At 50.7% G+C, this 25,675-nt stretch overlaps 1 protein-coding gene across 4 annotated transcripts; it reads right to left on the bottom strand.

The window, feature by feature from the left end:
- Positions 1 to 445: 445 nt before the first annotated feature.
- Positions 446 to 24,801, bottom strand: RHPN1 (rhophilin Rho GTPase binding protein 1). Of its 4 annotated transcripts, none has more exons than XM_066336974.1 (15): positions 24,691 to 24,801; positions 16,955 to 17,073; positions 12,754 to 12,882; positions 10,591 to 10,666; positions 10,235 to 10,312; positions 9,163 to 9,287; positions 8,616 to 8,782; positions 7,989 to 8,176; positions 7,700 to 7,856; positions 5,505 to 5,624; positions 3,513 to 3,707; positions 3,208 to 3,284; positions 2,337 to 2,483; positions 821 to 979; positions 446 to 730 (listed from the first exon to the last, which is right to left on the bottom strand). In XM_066336974.1, exons 1-15 carry the CDS (start codon positions 24,784 to 24,786, stop codon positions 533 to 535), a joined length of 2,031 nt encoding a protein of 676 aa, XP_066193071.1. In that variant the 5' UTR covers positions 24,787 to 24,801; the 3' UTR covers positions 446 to 532. The 4 variants fall into 4 exon arrangements, with proteins under 4 accessions (XP_066193071.1, XP_066193075.1, XP_066193061.1 ...); XM_066336978.1 differs by having other exon boundaries at positions 16,955 to 17,070; XM_066336964.1 differs by having other exon boundaries at positions 446 to 979.
- Positions 24,802 to 25,675: the final 874 nt, after the last annotated feature.

The following is a 25,675-nucleotide window of genomic DNA, read 5'->3' as shown; positions in this document are numbered from 1 at the left end:
CCATTTTGTTGGGATAGCCCCAACTGGGAGACGCTGCGTGGCTTGGACCCTGTGATAGGATCACCACAAGTCATTGATGCCCTCTCCCAAAAAAGGGGAGCCTGGAAGGATTCAGCTGGAGGGTTCAGCTCCTCCAGCAGCTCTTGGAGAGCAGTTCCATCTTGTACCTCGCAGAGAAAGCCCAGGAGATGCTACAGAAGGTGAAACTTTTGCTTTAATGGCTGGGGCTGGCTTTGGCCAAGCAGAAGACACAAACCAGGCCCTGCTTTAGCACAGCTCCCCCCGACCCCCTCGAGAGCAAAAAAATAATAATAAAAAAAAATCCCGAAATAAACAATAAACAGTTTTTCCCCCCAGACTGAAGGGATCGTTGGACACAGGAGCTGGGAGTGGAGGTGCCTCACTCACCTCTTGGTGTGGATCTGACCAGTGGCTCATTCCCAGGTCTGGGAGTCCTCACAGCCCTGCCAGGATTGGGAAACTTTCCCAGGCAGCCAGTCCTGGAGCTCAGGGGACACCATGGAGAGCGTGGTCAGTACATGGCCTCGTTGTCCCCCACGGCAGTGAAGGGGACACCGCTGTAGGTGCTCTTCTTGCTCCTCTTGCTCTTCTTGCTCCACACCAGCAGCGTGCTGGCGCTCTTGCTGTTCATCAGGCTCTTCCTGCTGTTCTCCTTGTTGCTCTTCAGCATCCCAGACCCCGAGGACATCACTGCTGCCTTCCTGTCCACCTGGTTGGGGAAAGGTGGAAAAAGGAGTGAAGCCAGGGCAGCACCCAGAGCTCCAAGGAATTCTGTAGTTTCCTGCAGGGTGTGACTTACGGCTTTGGGACATTCCGAGCCCTGCAGGGTGATGACTCCAATGTCCACCCCTTCCTTCCCCGTGCTCTTCAGCAGCTGGACAACCTCGGCGTGCTTGGACCACCTGCAGTCCTTGCCATTCACGGAGATGATGTAGTCCCCCTCCTTCAGCCCGGCTTCCTGCAGGGAAGGAGGGAAAACCTGCATGGATCGTTGATACAGGTTTGCACGTGGGTGTAAATGTATTAACCTCTGAGGGTCCAGCCCTTGAAGACTGGCTTAAAATACCTTCAGCGAGACTGCTCCTCAGGGGTGTATTGTAAAGCAAAAGGTTTAATAAATGAAAAATATCAAAATAACAAATGTTACGGAAAACAAAAGAAAAGCTGCTCACAGGTGTCCAAGATAACCTTTGACACCCTGCTAGAAACATTACAAAAATCCTTTTACTTCCCTTGGGTTCCTTCCTAAATACTGAATGTTTTAGGAGGGACAATTTGGTTTGCTGCCAATAGGGAGAGGTACAGGATTTGAAGAACAGTGAAAAGGTTCAATAGATGCTTCTCTCTGGGCACTGAGCCCATCACTGTCAGAAGGGTATCGAAGTTTCTGGGTTCTTTTTCTTAGAAGAAATGCAAGGGCTGAGTCTTAAACCTTTCCCTATATGGAAAACACTTGCTGGGTGTGGGAAATGCATTTCTACAGATCATCAGAGAATCTTGAAATGGTTTGGAAAGGGACCTTCAAGATCATCCAGTCCCACCAGGGACGCTTCCCATTATCCCAGGTTGCTCCTTGGACACTTCCAGGGATCCAGGGGCAGCCACAGCTTTTCTGGAAAACCTCTGCCAGGGCCTCACCACCCTCACATACAAGAATTTCTTCCCAATACCCATCTAACCCTGCACTCTGTCATTGGGAAGCCATTCCCTGTGTCCTGTCTCTCCATCCCTTGTCCCAAGTCCCTCTCCAGCTCTCCTGGAGCCCCTTTAGGCACTGGAAGGGGCTCCAAGCTCTCCCTGGAGCCTTCTCTTCTCCAGGCTGAGGAGAAGACACAACTCTGCTATAGATACGGACCATATCTGGTCTACATCCCAATCTTTGGGGAGATCTGAGTCTTCCAAAGAGGGATGTGTTCCTGCTGCTAAGGTAGGTGCTGTTCCAGAGATAATGGGATCTGGATGGATGGGTTGGTACGGAGGGGGTGGGGAGAGCCTCAGGGCATCCCACCAGGATTCTCCAGCATCTTCTGATGGAAAACAAAGATGCCCCTGTTTTTTGGAGGTGCCATCTTGTTCCAGCCACTGTCACACCCCAACACGAGGGACGAAGGAGCTGGATGGGCTTCCAGCAGTTAAAAACTGAGGAAAATTCCGTGTTTTCTCCTTAGCTATCTCCTAAAAATTAATCATTTCATGACGCCCACCTGAACTCCAGCAGGGATGAGTCTCCTCCTGAACTGTTTTAAGACCTAAAAACATCTGGAATCCCTTCAGGCAGCATTCCCATGGGATTAGCCAGAATTTGGGATACTCACAGCAGCGCAGCCCCCCGGGATGACCCCGGCAATGAGGACAGGGGAGTCTCCTCTCAGGGTGAATCCAAAGCCGTTCTCTCCCCTCATCAGGTGGACCCTCCGAGCTGGATACCACTTGTTCTTGGCTGAGAACACGAAGAGGGGGCCCTGGGATGAGGCAGAAACACGGAAAGCACCTTTTCAACTCCCCTGGAAATGTGCAGCCTCATAAAAACCCAATCCCAGGGATGGGGAGGGGGCAGAGGAAGGAATCCTGTCTTATGGCAGGGAAAACAGTCCCATCATCCAAGCGGAGATAATGGGAGCTGAAGCTGTTTGGATCTGTGGGATGCCACCAGGAGCTGGTCCAGGAGCAGGGTGGTGGGACAGGTCACCACTTCAGGGTCACTTTTCCCCCATTCTTTCCTATTTTCCCCTCTTTTTCCTGCTTTTCTATTCCCACAGGAGTAGGATATTCCTGCCTGCCCTGGGTCTGAGATGCCTTGGGGTACTCAGGGGATGACACCACCACAAATCCCACCATTGTCCAGCTCCCCAGGACCCCAAAAAACCTAAAGAGGGTGAGGATAAAGCTCCAGTGGGATTTTCCTGGCACCTCCTGCCACCAAAACCCTTCTTCCCAAGGGTCCCTTGGGAAAAGCCCACCCAAAATTCCTGTGTCTGCTCCCCTGTCACCGGAGGAGCTTTGTGACCCATTTAGGTGTCACAGAGACAGATCCCAGCCCTCCTCCTGCTGCTCCTCCTTGGAAAACCACCGGAGAGAGGGAGAAGAGGCTGCAGGAGGGAGGAATCCAGGCAAGCAGAGCATGCAGGGGAGGAGGAGGAGACGGCTGCTCCCTCGGGATATTCCCATTCCTGGAGCTGTACGTACCAGCCTATGGAAGAGGTCGGTCACCTTCACCTGGGAGAAGTTGGGGGATTTGATTTCGGGTTTCTGGTGCGTTTTGGCTGATGGGAGGGAAAGAAAAGCACAGATGGGGGGTGACCTCAGGCAGCTGGGGCAGCTGCTGCCATCCCAAAGAGGGACAGTGCACCCCTATAAGAGCCAGCACCTAAAATCCTGGAATAGTTTGGATTGGAACTCAGAGACCATCCAGTCCAACCCTTCCTCCACAGCAGACCTCCCCACCCACGGACCCCCTGCCCACCCACAATCCCAAAAAACCCCCCACTCACGATGGATGTCCGGAGCCTCTCCTGTCTCAAAGAAATCCTCCTCATGGTCAATCTCGGAATATTTGCTCAGGGAGCGTTTGTGGGCGAAGGACAGGACCTCCTGCAGGATATCCATCTTCCTCAGGATCTTGCACAATCCGTGGATCCTCATGGCTTCCTCGTGCTTCATGATGGCTCGTTTGAGGTGAGCTTTGCCTGTGAGGGAGCAGAGGCAGCTGAGCCCGACGGAGCGGCAGCTCCGGCGCCGTTCCCGCTCGGCTGCCCACGGATTTCAGGAGCGGTGCCACCACCCCGCTGTGACTCAGGGACAGCCCAGTCACGTTCCCAGCCCTAAACGGGGTCGGTCCCAGCCGATGGAGGGCTGGGAAGGGACCTTGAAGGGTGACCTACTTCGCTCCCCTGATGCCGGGAGCTGGCAGATGTTCCTGAAAAACCACCCCCGACGTCCCTCCTCACGCTTAACCTCGTTCTCCTGAGCAAATTAACTTCTCTCCATCGCCTTGGATCCCCCAGGAATGGCAACACGGAGAACAACCCAGCCCCGTCCTCCTTGGGATGGTGCAACACATCCCTGTTTTTCTAGGCTAAGCTTTTCCGTGTCCTGCAGGTCCTGCTCTCTGTCCTCTGCCCTTTGCTCCTCTCCACTTGCCTTCAATGTGTTCCCACCTTCGGGAAATGGAAGTGGTCGGGAAAGAGGAGCTGAAATTCCAGTGACCCACGGGTATCAACGCAAAGCGTCTCCTCCGTGGGAAACTGCAACCAAGGCAGCCGTATCCAAGGCTAAACTCCCAGAAAAGCTCTCTCCGTGTGTCTCATGGAAACACGTGTGCCTGTGGCATTTCACGCTCAGGACACACGGTGGCAACAGAATCCAGGGAGATGAGGTCTGCTCCCAGACTCCCGGAATCCACAGAGGAACTTAACAACCCAGGGAATGTTTTGGGATTGGATGGAAAACAGAGAGGAGATTCCGCCCCCCCCCCCGCCCCAAGATTTTTTATCAAAACTATAAAATGTAAAATTATGGGGAATAATAATGGAATCATGGGATGGTTTGGGTGGGAAAAGACTTTAAAGCTCATCTCATTCCAGCCCCTTTCCATAGGGAGGGACACCTTCCACTATCTCAGGTTGCTCCAAGCCCTATCTGGCCTATCTTGGACACCTCCAGGGATGGAGATCCACAGCCTTTCCTGAGTTTTTTCCCTTCCAGTAAACCAAATCCAAGCTGAGCTTGGTGTCTGCATATCCAGTCTTTTACCAGGAATGTTGCACAGAGCCCATCTTGATCAGGAAAATGAGGCAGAGCTGGAAAAGATGATGCAAACCACATCTGATGATGTTGGGGTGGGGTCACCATAAAACAATTTGGATTTTGGGGTTTATTTGGAGGTTTCTGTCTGAGCATCTTGAAGGGTTTTGCTGAGGCCAAACTCATTCCTGGTGGAATCTGCCTCCTTCCACACGTGAGCAAGGAGGGAAAAAAGCTCCTGGGGGAGGCAACACCCCAAATTCCCAGTGCTGAGTTTGCTCTTGACGCAGCCCTGTGGAGGAGGGGCTGCCAAAACATGACTTCAGCTGAATAAGCAGCGTCTGTTCTTTCCTTGGAGCTGAAATTCCGCATGAGAAGAAGTTCTTGTCTCCCAAGAACTCGCTGCAGCTGAAAAAGCCACCCCCTGAGCATCTGCTGTGTCTTGTTTTCCAGCTAAGTCAGCCCAAACCAAGGAGCTTCCAGGATCTCCGTGTCCCTGTGGGTTTCTCCATAGCATTGGTGATGTTACCTGGCTCAGAACACCTGGAATTTTTCCTGTCAGAGCTGGACAGGTTGGGACAAGCACCACGAGCTGGTCCTCACAACCTAAAGGGGACTGTGATGCTTTCCTGCTTCCCAGGACAAGAAATTTCCTGAGAAATTCCTCTTTGCATAAAGAGATCCCCCTAAAAACTCATCATTTGTGGGAATCATGATGGGATCCAGGAATTTGTGCTCACCCAGCTTCCTCCTCTCCTCGGGATCCTGCAGCAGGACACGAAGTGACGGCCCCTCTGGCATGGTGACATGGAATTGCAGGAAAGCCTTCTCCTGCTCCAGCAGCTCGGCATCTGACGGAGCTGTGGGAAGGAAATGGATAGGGATGGGATTAGGGAGAGGTCAGGGTCACCCAGTTCCTCGTGGCAGTGGGGACAAGGGGACCAGGAAGCCACATCCACACTCAGGTGGTCCTGGCAGCACCTTCCACAGCCAGCAAGGAGTCATGGATGGGCACTGGGATGATCCCATGGATCTGAAGTTAAGAGTAGGACTTGTCATGAACACAGCTTTTTTCCCTCTTTCCTGCCTTCCTCTGCTCCAATGTGGAAGCAGGACTGGGAATGGAGCCCCACATGTGATTTCCCCGCATGGAGATCACAGACACGGAGACAAATAAGACAACAAAATCAGGGAATCATGGAATGGTTTGGGTTGGATGGGACCTTCAAGACCATCCAATTGCAATCCCTTTCCACGGGCAGGGACATTCCCACCAAGCCCCATCCATCCTGGCCCAGGACACTTTCAGGAATGGGGCAGTCAGAGTTTCTCTGGGAATTCTGTTTCAGAGTCTCACCACCCTCCTGAGGAAGAATTCCTGCCCAATATCCTATCTAATCCTGCCCTCTGGCATTGGGAAGCCATTCCCTGTGTCCTGGCACTCCATCCCTTGTCCAAAATCCTTCTCCAGTTCTCCAGGAGCTCTTTCAAGCACTGGAAGGGGCTCTAAGGCTTCCCTGGTGCCTTTTCTCCAGCCCACAGTGCAACCAAGGGGGTCATTCCATGGAAAAACAGAGATGGATGAAGCTCTTCCAGGCTCTCCAAGCCCCACACTAGGCTCTTTAAACCCTTTTTTCTTGCCCAAATTGTTCCTAATCCTCTTTGGCTCACTCAGGGTTGCACTTCAGCCTCTTTCTCGGGACACAGAGTGCAATAAGAAGCAGCCCAGAATTTTCCAGGGAGTTTTTTTGCTCTGAACAGAGGATCCCAAAGCCTGGTGAGTACAGGGATCCAGAGGGTTAGGAACTGGCAGCTCCAGGGCTGGCTCTCCCCATGCCAGCTCCTGCCATGTCAGCATCCCTGAGGGATTAAACTGCAGCGTAAGGAATTTATTCCCAGCTGGTTATGGAAGAAAAAGATTTATTCCGACAAGAGAGAGGTGGAAGCAGGAACATGAGATCCAAACAGCAGGCAAAAAAATCCCAAATTAGGCATCTCCTGCAGATTTCTGCTTCTCACAGTGCCTAAAGACACCAGAATTTTTTGGGGGAAGGTTTGCCCTGGCCCTTGGAACCCCACAGAACACCATCTTCACCATCATCCTCTCCTGTTTGGGTCTTTAAGCCCTTCCTTCCAGCTCCACATTATCCCCTTCTCTCCCATCTCCTTGCTTAATCCAATTTCTGCAACGCCCACGTGGCACCAGGAAGATTTTGGGCAGGCTCTGGAGCGGGGGAGGGTGTGAGGACAGTCTGGCAGCCACTGGTGTCACTGTCACAGCACTGGTTTTGGCAGCCAGCCCTCAAAAAAGCTTCTCAGCCACCCACCAGGTGACACCAAAGGTCACCAGGTGGCACCAAAAAGTCACCAGGGGCATCTGCTGCCCACCCCCGGATCCTCTGCTCCATCCCAAAATTGCTCCCAGGGTGTTGGTGGTGGCACAGATGGAGATCAAGGGTCACATCTTGAAGTCACGCTCCCAGTGACTCCCTGGAACCAAGTGTACCTTGCTGCCACCACCCTGAGATTCCCAGGACATCCGTCCATGAGGCTGGAAGTTAAATCAGATTTTTTGATTTAGCTTTGGTTTTTGAAGCCCAACGAAAGGTGATCCAAATGATGCTGGGCTGAGGTCAGCAGGCAGGTGACCCTTACTTCCCCACCCAGCCCCGAAGGGGACAGCAGGTGACATCCCTCCAGCAGCTTTTTCCTACTCTTCTTAAGATTTTATCCTCTGAAAAAAAGAAACATGGGAAAATCTGCCTTGGGGATGAACTTCTGAGCCCATAAAGAAGATCCACAGTTCAGAGCATTCCAAAAACTTTGGGTGCTGTATCCATAACCTCTTTTTTAGGGAATCCCTCCCCAAAACCCAAGGATAATGTGGAATGAGCACTTGGATGAGCAGGAAGCTCCCTCCAGGCCAGACACTCACCGGGGCAGTCGCAGAGGGCGATGGCAGCAAAATAATGGGAGAGGGCTTTGAAATGCTCCGACTTGACCTGGACCATGGTGGTCCAGGAGAAGGGAACGTAATCCTTGACGTGGGGCTGGCTCATGGTCTGGTGCACCAGGGAATAAACTTCTTCCACCTGGGAAGAGGGAAGAGAGAAGAGATGGGATGCAAGATGTCCCTCAGGAGATGGTGACAGCAGGTTGTGCTCTCCTGGAAGGCTCTGCTGGCCACAGAATCCCACTAAATCTCTCCTTCCCAAAATCCTCACCCTTGCTGCCTCCTGAGCCAGCTGCAGACGGGCCAGGAAGTCGTTTTGGGCACGCAGCAAGGTCATCTTCTCAAAGACACACTCCTGGACCTGGGCCACCATCAGCTTCACCAGCATGGTCAGAGAGTCCGCGCTCATGTCCAGGCTGGGAGCGTTGGAGAAGTTTTCCTTCAAGTAGTTAAAGGCACCTGGAGGAGAGAAAAGCTCCTGGAAGTTACCAGGCTTGCGAGGAAGAGACTCAAACTTTGGGATCAGGCAGGTTTCCCTCCAAGCACATCAAACATCTCACCATCAATGGTGGGTAAGAAGATCTGAGGTCCAACTCTTACCATCTAAACCAGCCTCATGCCCAACTTCTTCTCCAAAGCCCTGGGTGATCCCAGTTCCAGGCTCCATTTTTCCCATGGGGAGATGGATCAGCATCTCTCCTCTCCACAGCTGGGACATCCTTTTGGGTGGCTCTTGGATCACCCCAACCCACAAAACCCACGTGGAACCACTTTCGCGCTCCATTTGTGATCCCTTGGAGACGCCTCTTCCTATGACTGCTCCCACCCCTTCCTGAGGATTATTCCCACCTTTGGGAAAAGCTTCCCGGGAAGAGAAAGAAGAGGAGAAGCCACTCACCAGCTGCCTTCTGGAAGGCATCGATGGCCTGGTTGAGGCCGGGCAGGGAGGCACGGTCCTGCCGCGCTCCGATCTGGGTGTGCAGCGCTCCGAGGTTGAAGAGGACACTTCCCTTCTCGAAGGCCAGGGCTCTCTGGTGGGATGGGACCCCCGTCAGGGAGTCGTACCTGGAGAAGGAAAGAGCCAACAGCTGCCCATCCCCTGGTCACGGTCCCCAGGGTGTCCCTGACATGGTCCACAAGAAGTGTCCTCGCTCGTGGAAAAGGGGGTTGGGAACTGGATGATCTTGAAGGTCCTTTCCAACCTAACCCATTCCATGATCCCTGAGGATCCAGGTGGAGCCTGAAGGGTTTTCAGTGCTCAGGCTCCATTCCCATCATGGCACATCCCATGGGATTTGTGTTTCCCTCTCCCTCCCTAAATTACCCCCCCAAGGCAACCGCAAATCCAGATCCTGGTGTCCACCAGCCCTAGCAGAGATTCCATCATGGAAATTTAGATCCTGGCTCCCTCCCCGCCCAGGTGGGACAGGGAAAGCTGCACCCACCAGTGGAAGAAGACGCCCAGGGTTTTGGTGGGAGGGAAGAACCGGCTTTCAAGGAAGTAGAGCTGGTTGTAATATTCCATCAGGAGCTCCAATCCGGCCTCGTTGCGGCTCGGGGTGCGCATGGCCTGCGGGAATGGGAGAGGAGACACGGATGGGAAAAGAGGAGGAAACTCCCTGGGACAGGTTGAGAGCCCTTGAAGAATGACTGAGAGCTGGGGGTGTTCACCTGGAGAAGAGAAGGCTCCAGGGAGACTTCAGAGCCCCTGACAGTGCCTGAAGGGGCTCCAGGAGAGCTGGAGGGGGACTTAGGAAAAGGGATGGAGGGACAGGACACAGGGAATGGCTTCCCACTGCCAGAGGGCAGGAATAGCTCAGATATTGGAAAGGAATTCTTCCCTGTGAGGGTGGTGATGCCCTGGAATGGAATTCCCAGAGAAGCTGTGTCTCCCCCATCCCTGGAAGTGTCAAAGGCCAGGTTGGAGCAACCTGGGACACTGGAAGGTGCCCCTGCCCATGGAAAGGGATGGAATTGGATGGTCTTTAAGAGCTTTACCAGCCCAAACCATTCCATGATTCTGAGGTTCACCCATGGGGAAAGTTTGGGTGCTGGGACACCCAAATGTGGAAGCAGCAGCCTCAGAATTGTGCTGGAAAAACTCATGGAAATTCTGATTTTTTATAAATCCTAGGGAATAGAGAGGATTTTTTTCCCCTCCTTTCCCAGACTGCTTTAAATTTCCTCTTCTCCAAGGCCTACCTGGAGAGAGAGAGAAGTTGTTCAGCTTTCCCGGGGTGAATTTATACTCATAAATAATAATTGGATCATAAATTTTATTGCTGCTCATTTGCAGGTCAGCAGGGCACTGAGGACAAAGAAAATTAACAATTCCTGAAATATTTTGGAACCTATAAACCACATCCAAGGTGCTCCAGCATGGGAATGCTGCACCCTGAAACACAAGGATAAATATGGAATTTGGAGAAAGGATGAGGGGAACCCCCCAAAGGAAATGTGGCATTTCCAAGGAGTGATCCTGGACAAGCTGAATTTTGGAAGCCAAGAGACACCAACCTGTCGCAGCTCCATGAATTCTTTGATTTCCTTTTCAAACAGGACACCTTCCTCTCCATAGTGTTCACTGATGAAATCCTGGATTGGGAGACAGGAGAAAATCCTGATTTTTTTTCTGATTTAAAGGGAGATTTCTGGAAATTCTAAGAATTTTCCACTTCTGCCCATAAGGAAAACCCATACTAAGTAATAATCTCCTCCCTTTCCTGCCCTCCAGCACATCCAGACCTTCACCTCCCACTTTCCCATGCTCTAAGTCCAGCTCCTCTCCATTAATTTATTTTCTGTCAGCTCCTCCAAACTGGAAAATGAATTTCAGCTGCTTCAGCATCAATCAATGGAACCCCAAATCTCACCTTGAGTGGTACCAGCAAATCCAGCTCCTTGGTCTCCTTGAGTCCCAGAGGGATCATGGGAACGCTGATGGATTCACTGGAACAAGACAAGAACCTCTTTGGTGGTTGGATTAAAAATCCTGGATGGATCCTGTGGGCTGGAGATTAAAAGGAAGCAGCTCCTTGCCCTGGGCTTGTGCTGCTCCTATTAAGAGACTCCACATGGAAAAATGCTCTTCCCAAAAAGATTTGGGAATGGCAGTGTAAGAAGAGAGGTGTGAAAAAACCTGCAAACCATCTTATTTTTCCAGCTCCTGCTTTTCAGAGGAATCCTGGATGTTGGGTGGGCAAGGCAGGATCAAGCCCTCACCAACAGAACAGCCCCAAATTTCTGATAACTCGTTAATTGATCATTAACTGGGGAGGAAAAAAGAAGCAAAGGAAAGTTATGAAAACCTGGAGAGCAAGGCAGGGAATTTGCACCCACATTCTCCTTGAAACAAACAGCTCCAGGAGCTATAATTAGTGCAGAAAGCCATCACTGCTCATTCCCTAACGAGAATTCCACTGGAATCCAATGCCTGGAATAAACAAAGGGGGTTTTGTTTCGCCTGGGCAGGGTTTGGGGTTGTTGTTGCTGCTCCTGATTTCTTTTCAAACCATGGCAAACAAGTGGTAAATTGGGAAAACAGAGCGTCCCTGACAGGGAATGTGCCTGGAAAAGCACGTGGATAGACAGAGAAATGCGTAATCATGGAATTATTTGGGTTGGAAGGGGCTTTAAAGATCACCTTCCACAGGACCACATTACTCCAAACCTGGCCCTGGATACTTCCAGGAATGGGGCAGCCACAGCTTCTCTGGGAATTCCATTCCAGGGTCTCACCACCTTCACAGCCAAGAATTCCTTCCCAATATCCTACCCATCCCTGCCCTCTGGCAGTGGGAAGCCATTTCCTGTAACCTGTCACTCCATCCCTCATCCCAAATCCCTCTCCAGCTCTCTTGGAGCCCCCACTTCAGGCACTGGAAGGGGCTCTGAGGTGTCCCTGGAGCCTTTTCTTCTCCAGCTGGACATTCCCAGCTCTCCCAGCCTGGCTCCAGAGCAGGGAGCTCCATCCCTTGGAGTATCTCCGTGGCCTCCTCTGGATCTGCTCCAGCTGCTCCACATCCTCCTGCTGGTAGACCCCACAGCTGGATGCAGAATTCCAGGTGGGGTCTCACCTGAGCAGGGCAGAGGGGCAGAATTCCATTTTCCTACTGCCCACGCTGTGGGATGAGCCTGGGACAGGGGGGATTTCTGGGATGTGAGCGTCCATGGATGAGGCATTTCCAGCTTTTCATCCACCAACACTCCCAAATCCTTCTCCTCAGGGCTGCTCTCCATCCCTTCCCTGCCTGGATTTGTGCTTGGAATGGCCCTGTCCCAGGTGCAGGATGCTGCACTTGGCTTTGCTGAACCTAATGAGGTTCATCTGGAGCTTATCCAGGTCCCTCTGGATCCAATCCCATCCCATCCTTCAGCCAGGTCACCCACACAACACCACCTCATGTTGCCATCCAACAATATCCACCTCAGGAAGGGAATAAGAGGAAAAATATCCCAGCATCTGAGAATCATTTAGGCTGGAAAAGGCCTCCAAGATCATCGAGTCCAACCTGTGACTGATCCCACCTAGCCCAGAGCACTGAGTGCCACATCCAGTCATTTCCTGGACACTTCCAGGCATGGTGATTCCCGTCACCAAAATATCCTGGGATAGCTGGGAAGAGCTCTGGTGGGATTTTCAGGAAAGGGGGACAGTATAAGGGAAGATGGTTCCTTCTTCCCTCTTCCTCCTGCATTGGGACATCAGTGTCCAAAGGATGCTCCATCTATCCCAAAACATCCCACTATCCCCCAGGAAAAACTGATTTTTCTCTCCTTGCAGCTACAGAAGGGAACCACTGACATTCCCAGGGTGAAAATTTTCCTGGAGTTCTGGCCCCAAACCCTCCCCTATCCTCCAGCCATCACTTTGTGGTCCCTGGCCATGGAAAGGTTTGATTTGGAAGGGAACCTCTGAAGATCATCCCAAATCTCCCAAGGGTGGACAAGGCGAGAGTGACCTTGCTCCCAGAAAAATTCCAGAACAGCAGGAAAAATGAAATCCCAAGGGAACAGGCTGCTCTTCCCAGACCCACCTGTCGTTCTGATACACGTCCATGCTGCTGTTGAGCTCTTCCAGCTCTTCCTTCAGGAGCTGAAGGTTGGAGTTGACGTAGCTCAGCTCCAGAGCCACCGTTTCCTTCACCTTGTGGTTGCTGGTGGCCCTGCAAGAAACCAATGGATCAAATTTCCCTCTTTTTATCCATGAATTTATTTTTCCACTCCAGACTCAGTTATCCAGTGGTGCAATCCATGGAGAATGAGCCCAATCTTCCCACAGGATTCTGCCTCTGGTTGTCCAGGTGATGATGGAAAGGTTTGGGTGGGATGGGATCTCCAAGGCTCATCCCAGTCCAACTCCTGCCATGGGCAGGGACACCTTCCACTATCCCAGGTTGTTCCAAGCCCCATCCAACCCAGCCTTGGACATTTCCAGGGATCCAGGGGCAACCACAGCTTCTCTGGGAATTCCATTCCAGGGCATCACCACCCTCACAACCAAGAATTCCTTACCAATATCCCATCTAACCCTGCCCTCTGGCACTGGGAAGCCATTCCCTGTGTCCTGTCCCTCCATCCCTTGTCCCAAGTCCCTCTCCAGCTCTCCTGGAGCCCCTTTAGGCACTGTCAGGGACTCTGAGGTGTCCCTGGAGCTTTCTCTTCTCCAGGCTGGACATTCCCAGCTCTCCCAGCCTTTCAGGATTAGGGAAGTCTGAATATCCAGGTAAAGTCTGAGCCCAGGCAAAACTCCCTGCAGCGCTGCATCCAGGAATTCCTGCTCCAGAGTCACCTTCCCCTTGCCCACTCCTGCTTCACCTCCAGCTCAGCTTGGGCTGTGAGCAGTCCAGGTGCTCTCCCCTCCCAGATAAATGGTGAGATTTGAGGAGGAAAAACGCATTTTTGGGTGCAAAGAACCCTTGTGGAAAAGAAAGGATTTGTGAGCTCCTGCCTTCCCTCCCCTGCTCCCGGCAGGAGCTGTAAACACCAGGGATTGATTCCAGCTGTTCCCAGCAGGACAAGCTCCCAGGCTGATTATTCCCTGCTTACCTCCTTCCAAAGGAAAGCAGGGAGAGATAACCCAGAGCTGAAAGGGGCTCTGGCTGCTGAACTGCACTGGGATCCAGGCAAAACAACACGTGGACAAGCTCTGCTCCACCAGGAAACTACTCCCCTCCAGCTTTTCCAGAGTATTGCCTCTGACATGGACTTTTTATGGGTTGAATCCTTCTGGGTCCTGCCCTGGGTCAGGGCAGAAGAAGGAGTTCCAGGGTTTTTCTTTGAAATTCTGGTGGTTCAGAGTCTCCTCCTGCCTCCCCTTTGCTGGTTTTTCCAAGAGCAAGGAATTTTTTGATTCTAAACAAACCACAAGCCAAACCACAGCACATCCAAAGATCCCTGTGGCTGCTTCCATTGAAAAATCCTTCAGCATTCCTGCAATTCCCCAGGCAGCATCAACCTGAGTTTCCATATAAACCAGTGTTTAATCCCTATAAACCAGGATTTAATTCCTATTTATCCCCCAGACATCCCAACACCTCTGGGACACTGTCAGTCCAATTTTCATCCCAAATGGATTAAGGAGAGTTTTCCCTCCTTGTTCCCAGCTACCAACAATTTCTTTGGGTCTCAGCAGGCCCCTGCTTATTTTCCAGGTGTCTCAGCACAGTTTCCAGCTGGATCTGCTCCATGATTTTGCCAGGAATCTGTTACCAGGTAAAAGTTTTCTGGGGGTACTCATAAGTGCCACACGCAGCCAATAATCCTGGAATGGGTTGGCTTGGAAGAGACCTTCAAAATCATGGAATTCCACCCCTCTGCCACAGGCAGGGACACCTTCCACTATCCCAGGTTGCTCCAAACCCTGTCCAACCTGGCCTTGGACACTTCCAGGGATGGGGCAGCCACAGATTCTCTGGGAAGCCTGTGCCAGGGCTTCACCCCCCTCATAGCCAAGAATTCCTTTTCCAATATCCCATCTAATTGCACCCTATTCCAGTTTAAAGCTATTCCCTGTGTCCTGTCCCTCCATCCCTTGTCCCAAGTCCCTCTCCAGCTCTCCTGGAGCCCTTTTAGGCACTGGAAGCGGCTCCAAGGTCTCCCTAGATCCTTCCCTTCTCCAGGCTGGACATTCCCAGCTCTCCCAGCTTGGCTCCAGCCCTTGGAGCATCTCTGTGGCCTCCTCTGGATCTGCTCCAGCAGCTCCACATCCTCCTGCTGTTGGACTCCAGAGCTGGATGCAGAATTCCAGGTGGGGTCTCACCAGTGCAGGGCAGAGGGGAAGAATTCCCCTTTTCCTGCTGCCCACACTGTGGGATGAGCCACACAGGGAATTTCTGAGATTTATTTATGTGATTTTTCTTTCTTTCCAAAAACCTGGACGTTTTTATCTCCCCCATTCCTCCACTCAATCCCAGTGTTTGAACAAGGAAGGAAAAGGTTTCCTCTGGCTATTCCCATTTATTTACCCAGGAAACTAATCCACTGAGCAAACTCCACATGGATTTTTTTTTCCAACACCCCATTCCTGCCAACTTTTTCAGGAAAAGGCATGGAAAGGATGAACAGGATTATTTTTTCCAAGCATTGGGGTAGTTTGTTTTCAAATGTAAAGGCAAAATCCCAGCAAACTCAGCTCCAAACTGCTCCAGGCTGGACAATCCACAGCTTTTTTCCATCACCACCAGGCTAGAGATCCAAAGGAATTTTATCCACGCACCACAGATCTTTAATTTTGAAGCAATAACCTTTAGACTTGCAACATAATCCCCCCTCCTCCTCCTCCACCTTAAATTGTGAGCTTGATTATTCCTTTTTTCTACCCCTCCCCAAGATTTCCCAAGTTTCGTAAGCTCGGAGCACCGGAATGCTGAGAAATCAACTTTATTACTCAGCTGGATTTGTGGGAGGGGAAGTGGTGACTCCAAAGGACACCCAAAGTGCTGAGCCAGCTAAAAAAGAGCCCCCTCAGTGCATTTTCCCTGATAATTAAGACGTGTTCTGCATCCCGTTTTTCCTCACTCCCCCTTCCCACAGCTCCCATTCCAAGCAGAACTAGGCTGATTTCTGCTGAGCACAGCACATTTCCCTCTGTTTGTGTTTCCATTTTTTTTTTTTTTTTTAAATGTAACACATTAAAGTTGGGATTCTGTGGCTTTTTTCCTTCAATAAAATGAGGCACAGCAGCGTGGATGGAGCAGTGGAATCTCATCCCCCAGGAAAACACCATTATTTTATGGATCAACCAATATCCCCTACTTTCAGGGGCTACAGGAACACTCTGCTGGTTTTGAATCATTCCAATTCCAAAGCGTTAATTTTATTTATTTTGGGATAATGAACAATCAACAAGTTGGTAAAACATTCCCAAAACCCTGTATTTTAATATTTTATGGAAATTTTTTAATATATATAAAGAAAAAAGACTTATGGAATTTTGCCTGCCCAGCGTAGAATGTGCTCCAAAACATTAAGGAAAAGTGAAATAAACACAAAAGATGCTAAAAAAACTTGTCCTTGGGATAAAACCCCTGTGGATGTGGCACCAGGGGACAAGTGGTGGCCTCAACAGTGCTGGGGGCATGGTTGGACTCAATCCTGAAGGGATTTTTATGACTCCAAAGTTGGATTTCATGGAATGGTTTGGGGTGGATCTTCAGAAACCTCCATTTCCACTCCCTGCCTTGGGGAGGGACTTTTCCCTATCCCAGGTTGCTCCAAGCCCCATCCAACCTGGCCCAGGACACTTCCAGGGACAGCCACAGCTTCTCTGTGAATTCCATTCCAGGGCATCAACACCCTCCCCAGGGAAGAATTCCTTCCCAATATCCCATCTATCCTGCCCTCTGGCACTGGGAAGCCATTCCCTGTGTCCTGTTCACTCCATTTCTTATCCAAAATCCCTCTCCAGCTCGCCTGGAGCCCCTTCAGACACTGTCAGGGGCTCTGAGGTGTCCCTGGAGCTTTCTCTTCTCCAGGCTGGACATTCCCAGCTCCCATCCTGGTTCCACAGCAGAGGGGCTCCAGCCCTTGGAACATCTGGACTCACTCCAACAGCTCCAAACCCATTGGATCCACCTGCTGGGTTTTCGGGCCAGAGCTCTGCATTCCCATTATCCCATCTGCTCCCATCCTGTTTTTTAACAATCTCCCACCAGCTGAATCTTGGATATCAAGACCCTGTTCCTGCCTCCAACCAAATTCCAGAGCCAGGGGGATGCTCAGGGGATCAGGACTCACCGGAAGAGGTTTTCTGCTCCCGCCCTCATCCTCATTTCCTTGTTGATCTGTTGGTTGATCCGGGCCCGGCGGTGCTGGAGTTTGCTCCGCTGGGTCTGGGCAAAGGGGTCACAGCCCTGCTGAGAGAGAGAAGGGCAGGGTCTCATCCCAAATCCACCTTTTGGGATTCAAAAACTCCATCGATTCCATAAACTGTGCACTTTCAGGGCCCAGAGCCACAGAATGCTTTAGGCTGGAAGGGAGTTTAAAGATCATGGAATTCCATCCCTCTGCCACAGGCAGGGACACCTTCCACTATCCCAGGCTGCTCCAACCTGGCCTTGGACACTTCCAGGGATGGGGCAGCCACGGATTTTCTGGGAATTCCATTCCATGGCCTCACCACCCTCACAAGGAAGAATTTCCTCCCAAAATTCCATCTAACCTTACCCTATTCCAGTTTAAAGCCATTCCCTGTGTCCTGGCACTCCATCCCTTATCCCAAGTCCCTCTGCAGCTCTCCTGAAGCCCCTTTAGGCACTGGAAGGGGCTCTGAGGTCTCCCTGGATCCTTCCCTTCTCCAGGCTGGACATTCCCAGCTCTCCCAGCCTGGCTCCAGCCCTTGGAGCATCTCTGTGCCCCCCTCTGGAATTGCTCCAGCAGCTCCACATCCTTCCGCATCCACCTGAGCAGGGCAGAATTCCCCTTTTCCTGCTGCCCACGCTGCGGGATGAGGCCAGGACACAGGAAAATTCTGGGATGTGAGCACACATGGCTGGGTCGCATTGAGTTTCTCATTCCCCAGACCTTCCCCTGCCCTTGGAATAATAATTTTATTCCCCAACCACATGTTTTACCAACAGGGATTTCTTTCCCTGAGCTCTTCCCAAAGTCAGCCCTAAACAGGGATCCCATACCCCCTTCCCAGGCTCTGGACATGAGTCAAGATCCAGAGGGGCTGGACATGAGCTCAACACGACCCCAAAGCTCGGGAGGAAACGTGATCCCAAGGCCATCTCTGGGATATGGAGCACAGGGAGTCAGGAGTTCACGGGGATTCAGGAATGAGGGGCACACGGCACTAAATTGATTCCATCCTTTCCGCAGCTCCAGCTCGGAATTTCTGCAGACAGGGAAAACACGCTGAATTCCTGACTTCAGGAAATAACAGCTACCAAATTTCCCTCTGGCTCAAACGGTTATTATGGGATGCCTCAGGGAATGGGGCTGCCATAAGGAGCATCCCTGAATCCAAGCTCTGCCCAAGTGGGGATGATGCCTGTTGCACAAGGGATGATTTACAGGCACGGAATGAGCCTCTGGAAGATTCCTGGATATAAAAAAAAATCCCTGGCTGGGAAGGCACAAAGCTGGGAAGTTTAAGAGCATGGAAAGTTCAGAGCCTGCCAAGCACGGGAAGATCCCAAAATCATGGAATGGTTTGGGTTGGAAGAGACCTTAAGGATCATCTCATTCCAACCCCTGCCCTGGCACAGGTTTCCCAGAGAGGTTGTGGATGCCCCTGGAATTGTTCCAGGCTTGGAGAAACCTGGGACAGTGAGAGGTGTCCTTGCCCACGGAATGAGAAGATCTTTAATGCCCCTCCCCAACACAGACAACTCCATAATTCCATGGAATGCTTGATCACATCTCTGGCAGGACCTGGCAAGGAGGAAATGGAAAATTTTGCATTTCCATGAACTTCGGCCTTCCTTAAAATTAATTCCTCATATTTGAAGTCCACCGAGCATTGCTTCCTTTGGAAAAGGGTCTGGAATTAGCCTTGGGATTTTCATTAAAGACTGGAGCTCCTAATTGGTCCCTCGGAGACTGAGGAATCAGTGACACCAGCTGGTCCATAAATCTGTGGGATTAATGCTTTACAGTGATCCATTTGATGCATCTGATGAAAGGAACAAGCTGGAAGCATACGATCACAATTATTCTGGAAAAGCAGTGGGATTTGAGGAAAACACCCCAATAGCTGCATAAATCTTGGGTCTGAAACACTCAGGAGCAAACAGGGGAAAGTTTGATCCAGAATTGCCACTTCTGGATTTGTCCTGGGGAGAATCCACCCACCTTGGATCCCTAGGGAAAAAAAATCTAGGAATTAAAGGAAAAAGCGGAAAGCATCAGGAAATCAAACCAAGAGGTAAAGAGAAGGTGCTCATTAAAATTTCAAGGTTTAATTTCAAATTTCAGGACGAGATCTCTGAGAGCTTGACAGATTCAGAAACAAACATATGCAAATACACCCAAATATATGCAAATGAGACAGTTCCAGGCTCCCTCTGTGTGCCTCCAGAGCCACAGAAATCCAAGCAAAGCTCAACAGGTGGGAACTTTCTCTTCTCCGACTCCAGCTCTTCCTGCAAATTCCAACACCCTGGAGTCCTTTCCACCTCTGGCAAAGGTTGGTTTGGAGGCAGCCAGAGGATTTTAAGGAAATTTTTTTAGGGGAAAGGAGTGAAAACCACCTGGAGACAACAGGAAGAGGCCTGGGAAGTGTAGGAGGGATGATGGAAAATGCACAAGTAGAAGGATTATCCAAACCCAAAATAAAGATCGTTGTCTGGAGGGAAAGTGCAGGTAATGAAGGAAGGAAAGGAGTGGGATGCAGGAGACACTGGGATGGCTCCACGAGATATTCCAAGAGGGTTAAAACCTCTTCCCTGCAGGAGCCATGAAAGGATTTAGCAAATTGATTTGACTTCTCCTGCTGGGAAGCACTAAAGCTGCTCGTGGAGCTGTGAGGGTTTTTTCCTCTGGCTTCTCCATCAGATTTCATGGGATAAGTTCTCAATCCCTATCCAGGCTCCTAAGCCAGCAGCAAAAAGGTGCTGGAAAACCAGGAGCCCCTGATATAAACCCAAAGCCTTGTGAGGTGAAGTCAAGAATTCAAGATCAAGGATTTCCTGTAATCTTCACACATTTTGTTTTTCTCAATACTTGTGAGGCTGGCAAAGAGCAGGAATATGAGATTTCTGCATGTCTTCCCTCAAGAAGCTCTGCCTTGATCCCAAAAAATCATCCCTGGCTTGCATGGATCAATCATTCCATGAGGAACAACCAAGCCCCATCTGCAGGAGCTCCTGGAGCATCACAGAAATATTGTAATCCCACAAATCCTGGAGCAAGAAGGAAATTTGGCCCCAGGAAAGCATAAAAGGCCATCTTTAAATCCAAACATAAATGAGGAAAATAAGGAGTTAAGGGAAGAGCGTTCCACCTTCCAACACTTCAAAGGATCCCAAAGCTTTTCCTGTCAGCGTTCCAGCTGAAAACTAAAAACCATGGAACCAGTTTCCAGGGACTTAAACATGACTTACATAAAGGGGGGGGGGGGGTAGATCTAGCCAAAATCCCACTGTTAGGTTCCAAAAGGGATTTTCCTCTCTGAATTCTTCTTTGCTCAAGCTCTCGAGGTCACCCCTGTAAGGTCAGAAGAAAGACTCTTTCATCCAAGGCTTTGGGGTGCACCTGGGGACACCTGGAAAAGGGAATCTGGAGGGTTTAAGAAGTGGCTCTGGAGAGAATCAGACTTTTCCTTCCTGGTTTAAAAGTTTTAAAGGAAGAATGAGCACAGAACTCTGGAGGAGCCACGGAACAGCAGCTTTGGTTTGTACACACGGAATGATGGATCAGAAATCCATGAAAATGAGTGAGGCGTGGCCAGCCCTGACATTTATCACCTGACAAAGGTGACAAAGCAGGATTAGGGTCAGGAATTGGACTCTGTGATCCCAATGAGTCCATTCCAACTGACACCTTATGATTGTTTTGGAAAAAGGCTTTTTTAGGCCTTTTTTTTAGGAAAAATCTGGGGAAATCCCTCTGCATTCCATCCTCACATGGAAGCGACAACAGAACCAAAAATCCCCATCCATGCTCTCCACATGAGGGGAAGAAAGATTCCATAAGACCCTTTTCCAGAGGGAATCAAGGCCAACAAGCTCCCCTTTGAGGGACATCAAGGATTCTCCAACCTTATCTTCGCAAGGAACGTTTGGAATGCCTCAAGGGAGTTCTTCACTTCCAGCCTCTCCCAGTTCCAGAGGGCTCATCCAGGGCAGCAATCACTGAGTCCTTAGGGAATGTTTGCTCAGGGTGGATTTTGAACTTCCCAGCCCCAGGAGATGAAGCCTTGGGTGACAGCCACACCCTGAGAGTGATTTGTGACCTCAGTGACAAAAAGGAGGCCACAGCCTCCCTGATTCCCAGCACCAGGCACAAACTGAATCACCTGGAGGGAGAGGTGGAAGCCAGTAAATCCAAAGGGTAATTCCATGACAAAAGGGATTGCTTCTGCTCCTTTGTAGCTAGCAGCAACACAGGAAAAGCGAAACTGAAGGATATTAAGTGAAATGTGGGAAGCGAAAAATGAGATCCTTGGAAGCGCTGTTAAAAGTTTCAAGGAAGAGAGAAATGGAGATGCAGATCCAGGTCCTGAAGAGCTGACACAGATCAGGAATGTGCTGGTAAAATCCAGATCTCTCCAGAGAAATGAGAAACGGGTTGGTAACTGGGAGTTATAGCCCCAGCAGGAATCGCAGGAAAAGCTGCTGGAGATACTGGGAGAACCTGGCTGGATCTCCACAGCTCAGCTGCCCAGGACTGGACCAAGCTGGGCCATGTCCAAGACCAGTTTTGGCCACAAAGAAGTCACCACCAGGATTCCTCACAATTAGGGAAGCTGAGGAATGCCCAGAGAGAAACTGAGGAAGTTTAATTTTCCTGGAGACTCGAGACATCCATAATGTGGGAAGAAGAGTCATCAGGTGGTGCTGAGCTCAGCCCCACCTGCAGGGAGACACCTTCCCATTCCCAAGGACAGGGAATGAAGGGAAGCAGGACGCCAGCCAGTCTGGATTGCTGCCACGGGTGTGGGAAAACACACAATATCCCTTCTGCGCTGGGAAAAGGGATATTGAAGGGATGACGGAATCATGGAACCGTTTGGGTTGGAAGAAACCTTCAAAATCAAGGAATTCCACCCCTCTGCCATGGGCAGGGACACATTCCACTATCCCAGGCTGCTCCAAGCCTCATCCAGCCTGGCCTTGGACACTTCCAGGGATGGGGCAGCAACAGCTTCTCTGGGAATTCCTTTCCACGGTCTCATCACCTTCACAGCCAAGAATTCCTTCCCAAAACCCCATCTAACCCTGCCCTCTAGCAGTGAGACCCATTCCCTGTGTCCTGTCCCTCCATCCCTTGTCCAAAGTCCCTCTCCAGCTCTCCTGGAGCCCCTTGAGGCACTGGAAGGGGCTCTGAGGTGTCCCTGGATCCTTCCCTCTTCCAGGCTGGACATTCCCAGCATTCCCAGCCTGGCTCCAGCCCTTGGAGCATCTCTGTGGCCTCCTCTGGATCTGCTCCCACAACTCCACATCCTTCTGCTGTTGGACACCAGGGATGGACCACAATCTATGATCCCAACCCCATGGTCTGTGGCCCCAACCTCAACCCCATGAATTTCTCCCACTAAATCCCAACAACATCTCCCACTCCAAAAAAAACACCCCAAAACCAAACCAAACAAACCCAAAAAAACCACCCCCCCTCAAAAAAACCCAACAAACAAACAAAAAAACCCCCACTACTAAACAAACAAACCCCCCAAAACAAAACAAAAAAACCCCCCAAAAATCAGGGATTTATTTCCACGCCCTCCCAGCAGCACCAGCATTTCCTAACACAGAGCTGTCCCTCCCAACAGGAAGCTTCCAAGTGCACAGACGACCCAGCAGCTGGAAAGCCTGGAATAGGATAACTCTGAGCACCTGTTCTAATGCCACAACCACACGGGTCTTTAGAGCATTTGCACAGAGCCAGAGCTGTCAGCTGGAATTTTTATTCCTCTTTGGAATCCACAAGTTTTTGAGTCAGGCCAGCACAGGAGAAGTGGCCAAGTGACCCTGCTTTAGCCACATTATCCTGTGGGATAGAGAGGAAAACAAAAGACAGGGAACCGCTCCACACACACAAAAACAGGCTTGCAAATTCTCTTTTTTTTTTTTTTTTTTTTTTTTTTTTTTTTTTTCCTCTGGGGTTATCCAGAATTTCCTTCCTTTTTTCCAGCCAGAATCATTTAGGAAATTAATATGAGCTGCTATAAGACAAGCAGGAAGTGACAACAAGTGGGTTTTTACTCCCTGAAAATCTATTTAGATAGAAATTTCCCTATCATGGAATTAATCTCATGGAGCACCCTGGCTCTGAGCTGGGTTTCTGTGGGAGACAGGAGCAGCTAAAACCTCTAAAATCTTTTATTGAGAATATGGTTACATCACAGAGCCTTTGAACAAATGAGGGGAGGATTAAGGTTTTAAATTTCCCAAGTGGCCTCACTGGTGGTTCATGCAGTCAGCAAGAGGAAGGAAAAAATAAACCCAGGGGTGGGAATAAAAATCTGGGTGATTGGGGGTTTTGAACAGCAAAAACTGCAGCTAAAAATTGAATTTTAGGAGAGTGAAAGTGCTCTGAGGAGGTGGGGGAGGCAGAGTCAGGGCGAGGTGCCAGCAGGAAACAGGTGGATTAAGTCCTCACTCTTAGGACAGAAAACTTGGCAAAAAAAAGGATTAAAAAATCACTTTTTCAGCAGCATTCAGGATCCCCTGCAAGGGAGAAAATATGGATCCACGCTCGTGATGTTGCCAGGGCGATAAAAAACAGCAGGAAAGGGTTGTATTGATAATTTCTTTTAAATAACAATAACAACAAAAATAAAGTAATAGAGCTGATCAGGTGTCCTGCTGCTTTGATAAAAAAAATAATCATATTATGACAGAAGCTACTGATGCCCTGCCCAGATCTCCCTCCAAAGCTCAGAAACATTTTCCATGGTTTTCTTTGTGCTCCAGACCCAAAGAGAATAAATTGGGGGAAAAAAGTCCCAAATCCCTCCTGCTAATCTTCCCTCACGAGCAGCACCTGCTCTTTAGACAGGGCCCCGAGTTAAACCCCGACCTGGTTTAAGGTTGCAACCTCTTGAGCTGCAGCCCAGGCTCAAGTGACTCCAGATCAGATTGATCCAGGGAAAAAAAAAAAAAAATCCCTTCTAGAGCTTGGCTGAGTTTCACTTTCTTGGCTATATGGGATTTATTTTTAGGGATGTTTTAGGTATTGGGACTTTTCTGCAAGAAGAGCTCAGATTATGGAGTTAACTCAGCTGCTGGTTTATCCCATTGGATCTCAAGGGGTAAAGCTAATGGAGAAAAATGCTTTAACAGACCCAAAGTTGAGTGTTTTCCACGTTTTCTTGCTCCCTAAAACATCTCTGACCCCAAGAAATCAGGGGCTGGCGGCAGCCTGAGGACAATTCCCTGATTCGATTCCAACTGTTCCTAATTAAACAATGATGCCGGCAGAGCAATCAGCCCCCTCTGTCCCAGACATCCCGACTTTCCTTGGGAGCAGCTCCCGTGGAAATAAAACTCTGCAGGAAGCACCACCTTGGACAGGGAGCACTCGGCTGGATCAGCTTCCCGCGGGCAAGAAGGAAGAAAAAAAAAAAGACAAAATATCGGGGAATTAGGTAAAAAGCAGGTGCTGGGAAGCTTGGGGATGGAGCCGGCAGGAAAGATGGGATTCAGGAGCGGAGTTTTAGGGACAAGGAGCCGGGAGGGAGTTGCTCAGGGCTGTTTATGGGGCAATAACAAAATTTCTAAGCCCAGCTGGATGTCCCTGTGCCCCCCCCGCCACCATCCATGGGGACAAGCCATCCCTACGGATGGGGACAGGGATCCCATCCTCACCTTCCGTGTGCTGCAGCTCTTCGGGCCGTGCAGGAGGACGAGGCCACCGTCCCTGTCCCCATCCGGGCTCTCCTCCTCGGGGGGCATCATCATCATCGCATCCAGGGATGCGACATCCACGGGCTGGGAATGGGGGGGCTGGAGCTGGGGGGCTCCTGCTGGAGCTCTCGGTGGGGTCTGGGGGCTCGGACACCCCTCCTTTAGTCCCGCAGGGGTCCAGAGCCCCTAAACGGGGCTTAAACCCCCCCTAAACCCCGCTCTGTTCTGTCGCAAAGCCCCCCTGCACTCAACATCTGGCCAGATGTGAGCCCAGAGCTTCTTCCCCTAGCTGAAATAATCGAGGTGGAAGAAGGGACACAAACCCCACAGACCCCTTTTGTAAAGTTACTGCAGGTAGGGGGGATTTTAAATCCCACCAGACCCTGAACGGGGATGTTTAAATCCCCCAAAAACCCGCTCGGAAGAGCAACTCCAGGTAAGGGAAAGAGGGAGTTTAAACCCCCAAAGTCTCCCGGCAGAGATACCCTAAACAGGGTGTTTAAACCCCTACAAACTCTCCTTACAAGAGTTACTCCAAGTGGGACGAGGAGGTTTAAACATAAAGAGCCGGGGTGTGGAGGGAGTCAAACCCTCTGAAAACCCTTTTACAAATAGGGATTGCCCCCCCCCCCAAACTCCCTTCGCAGAGCTATCCTAAATGAGGGGGAGCTTAAACCCTTCCAAAACTCCTCTTCACAACTACCCCAAGCACGGGGAGTTTAAACCCACCTCGTACAGCGACCCCAGAAGTGACGAGGGGTTAAACCCCCCTCCCCTCGCAGCCTAAACGCCCCCAAAATCCCTCTCCCAGAGATGCTCCAGCCAAAGGGACCCCCCCCCCAAAACTTCCTTCCGGAGCCGAACCCTGCCGACCTATAACTCCACACCCCTTCCCCGTGCAGACCCCACCCCAGGGTGCCCCGGGACCCTCCGGCCGTGGCCCCGC

This window comes from Sylvia atricapilla, chromosome 1 (genome assembly GCF_009819655.1).
Source record: "Sylvia atricapilla isolate bSylAtr1 chromosome 1, bSylAtr1.pri, whole genome shotgun sequence".
Lineage (NCBI taxonomy): Eukaryota > Metazoa > Chordata > Aves > Passeriformes > Sylviidae > Sylvia > Sylvia atricapilla.
This window is presented reverse-complemented; position numbering and strand designations above follow the sequence as displayed.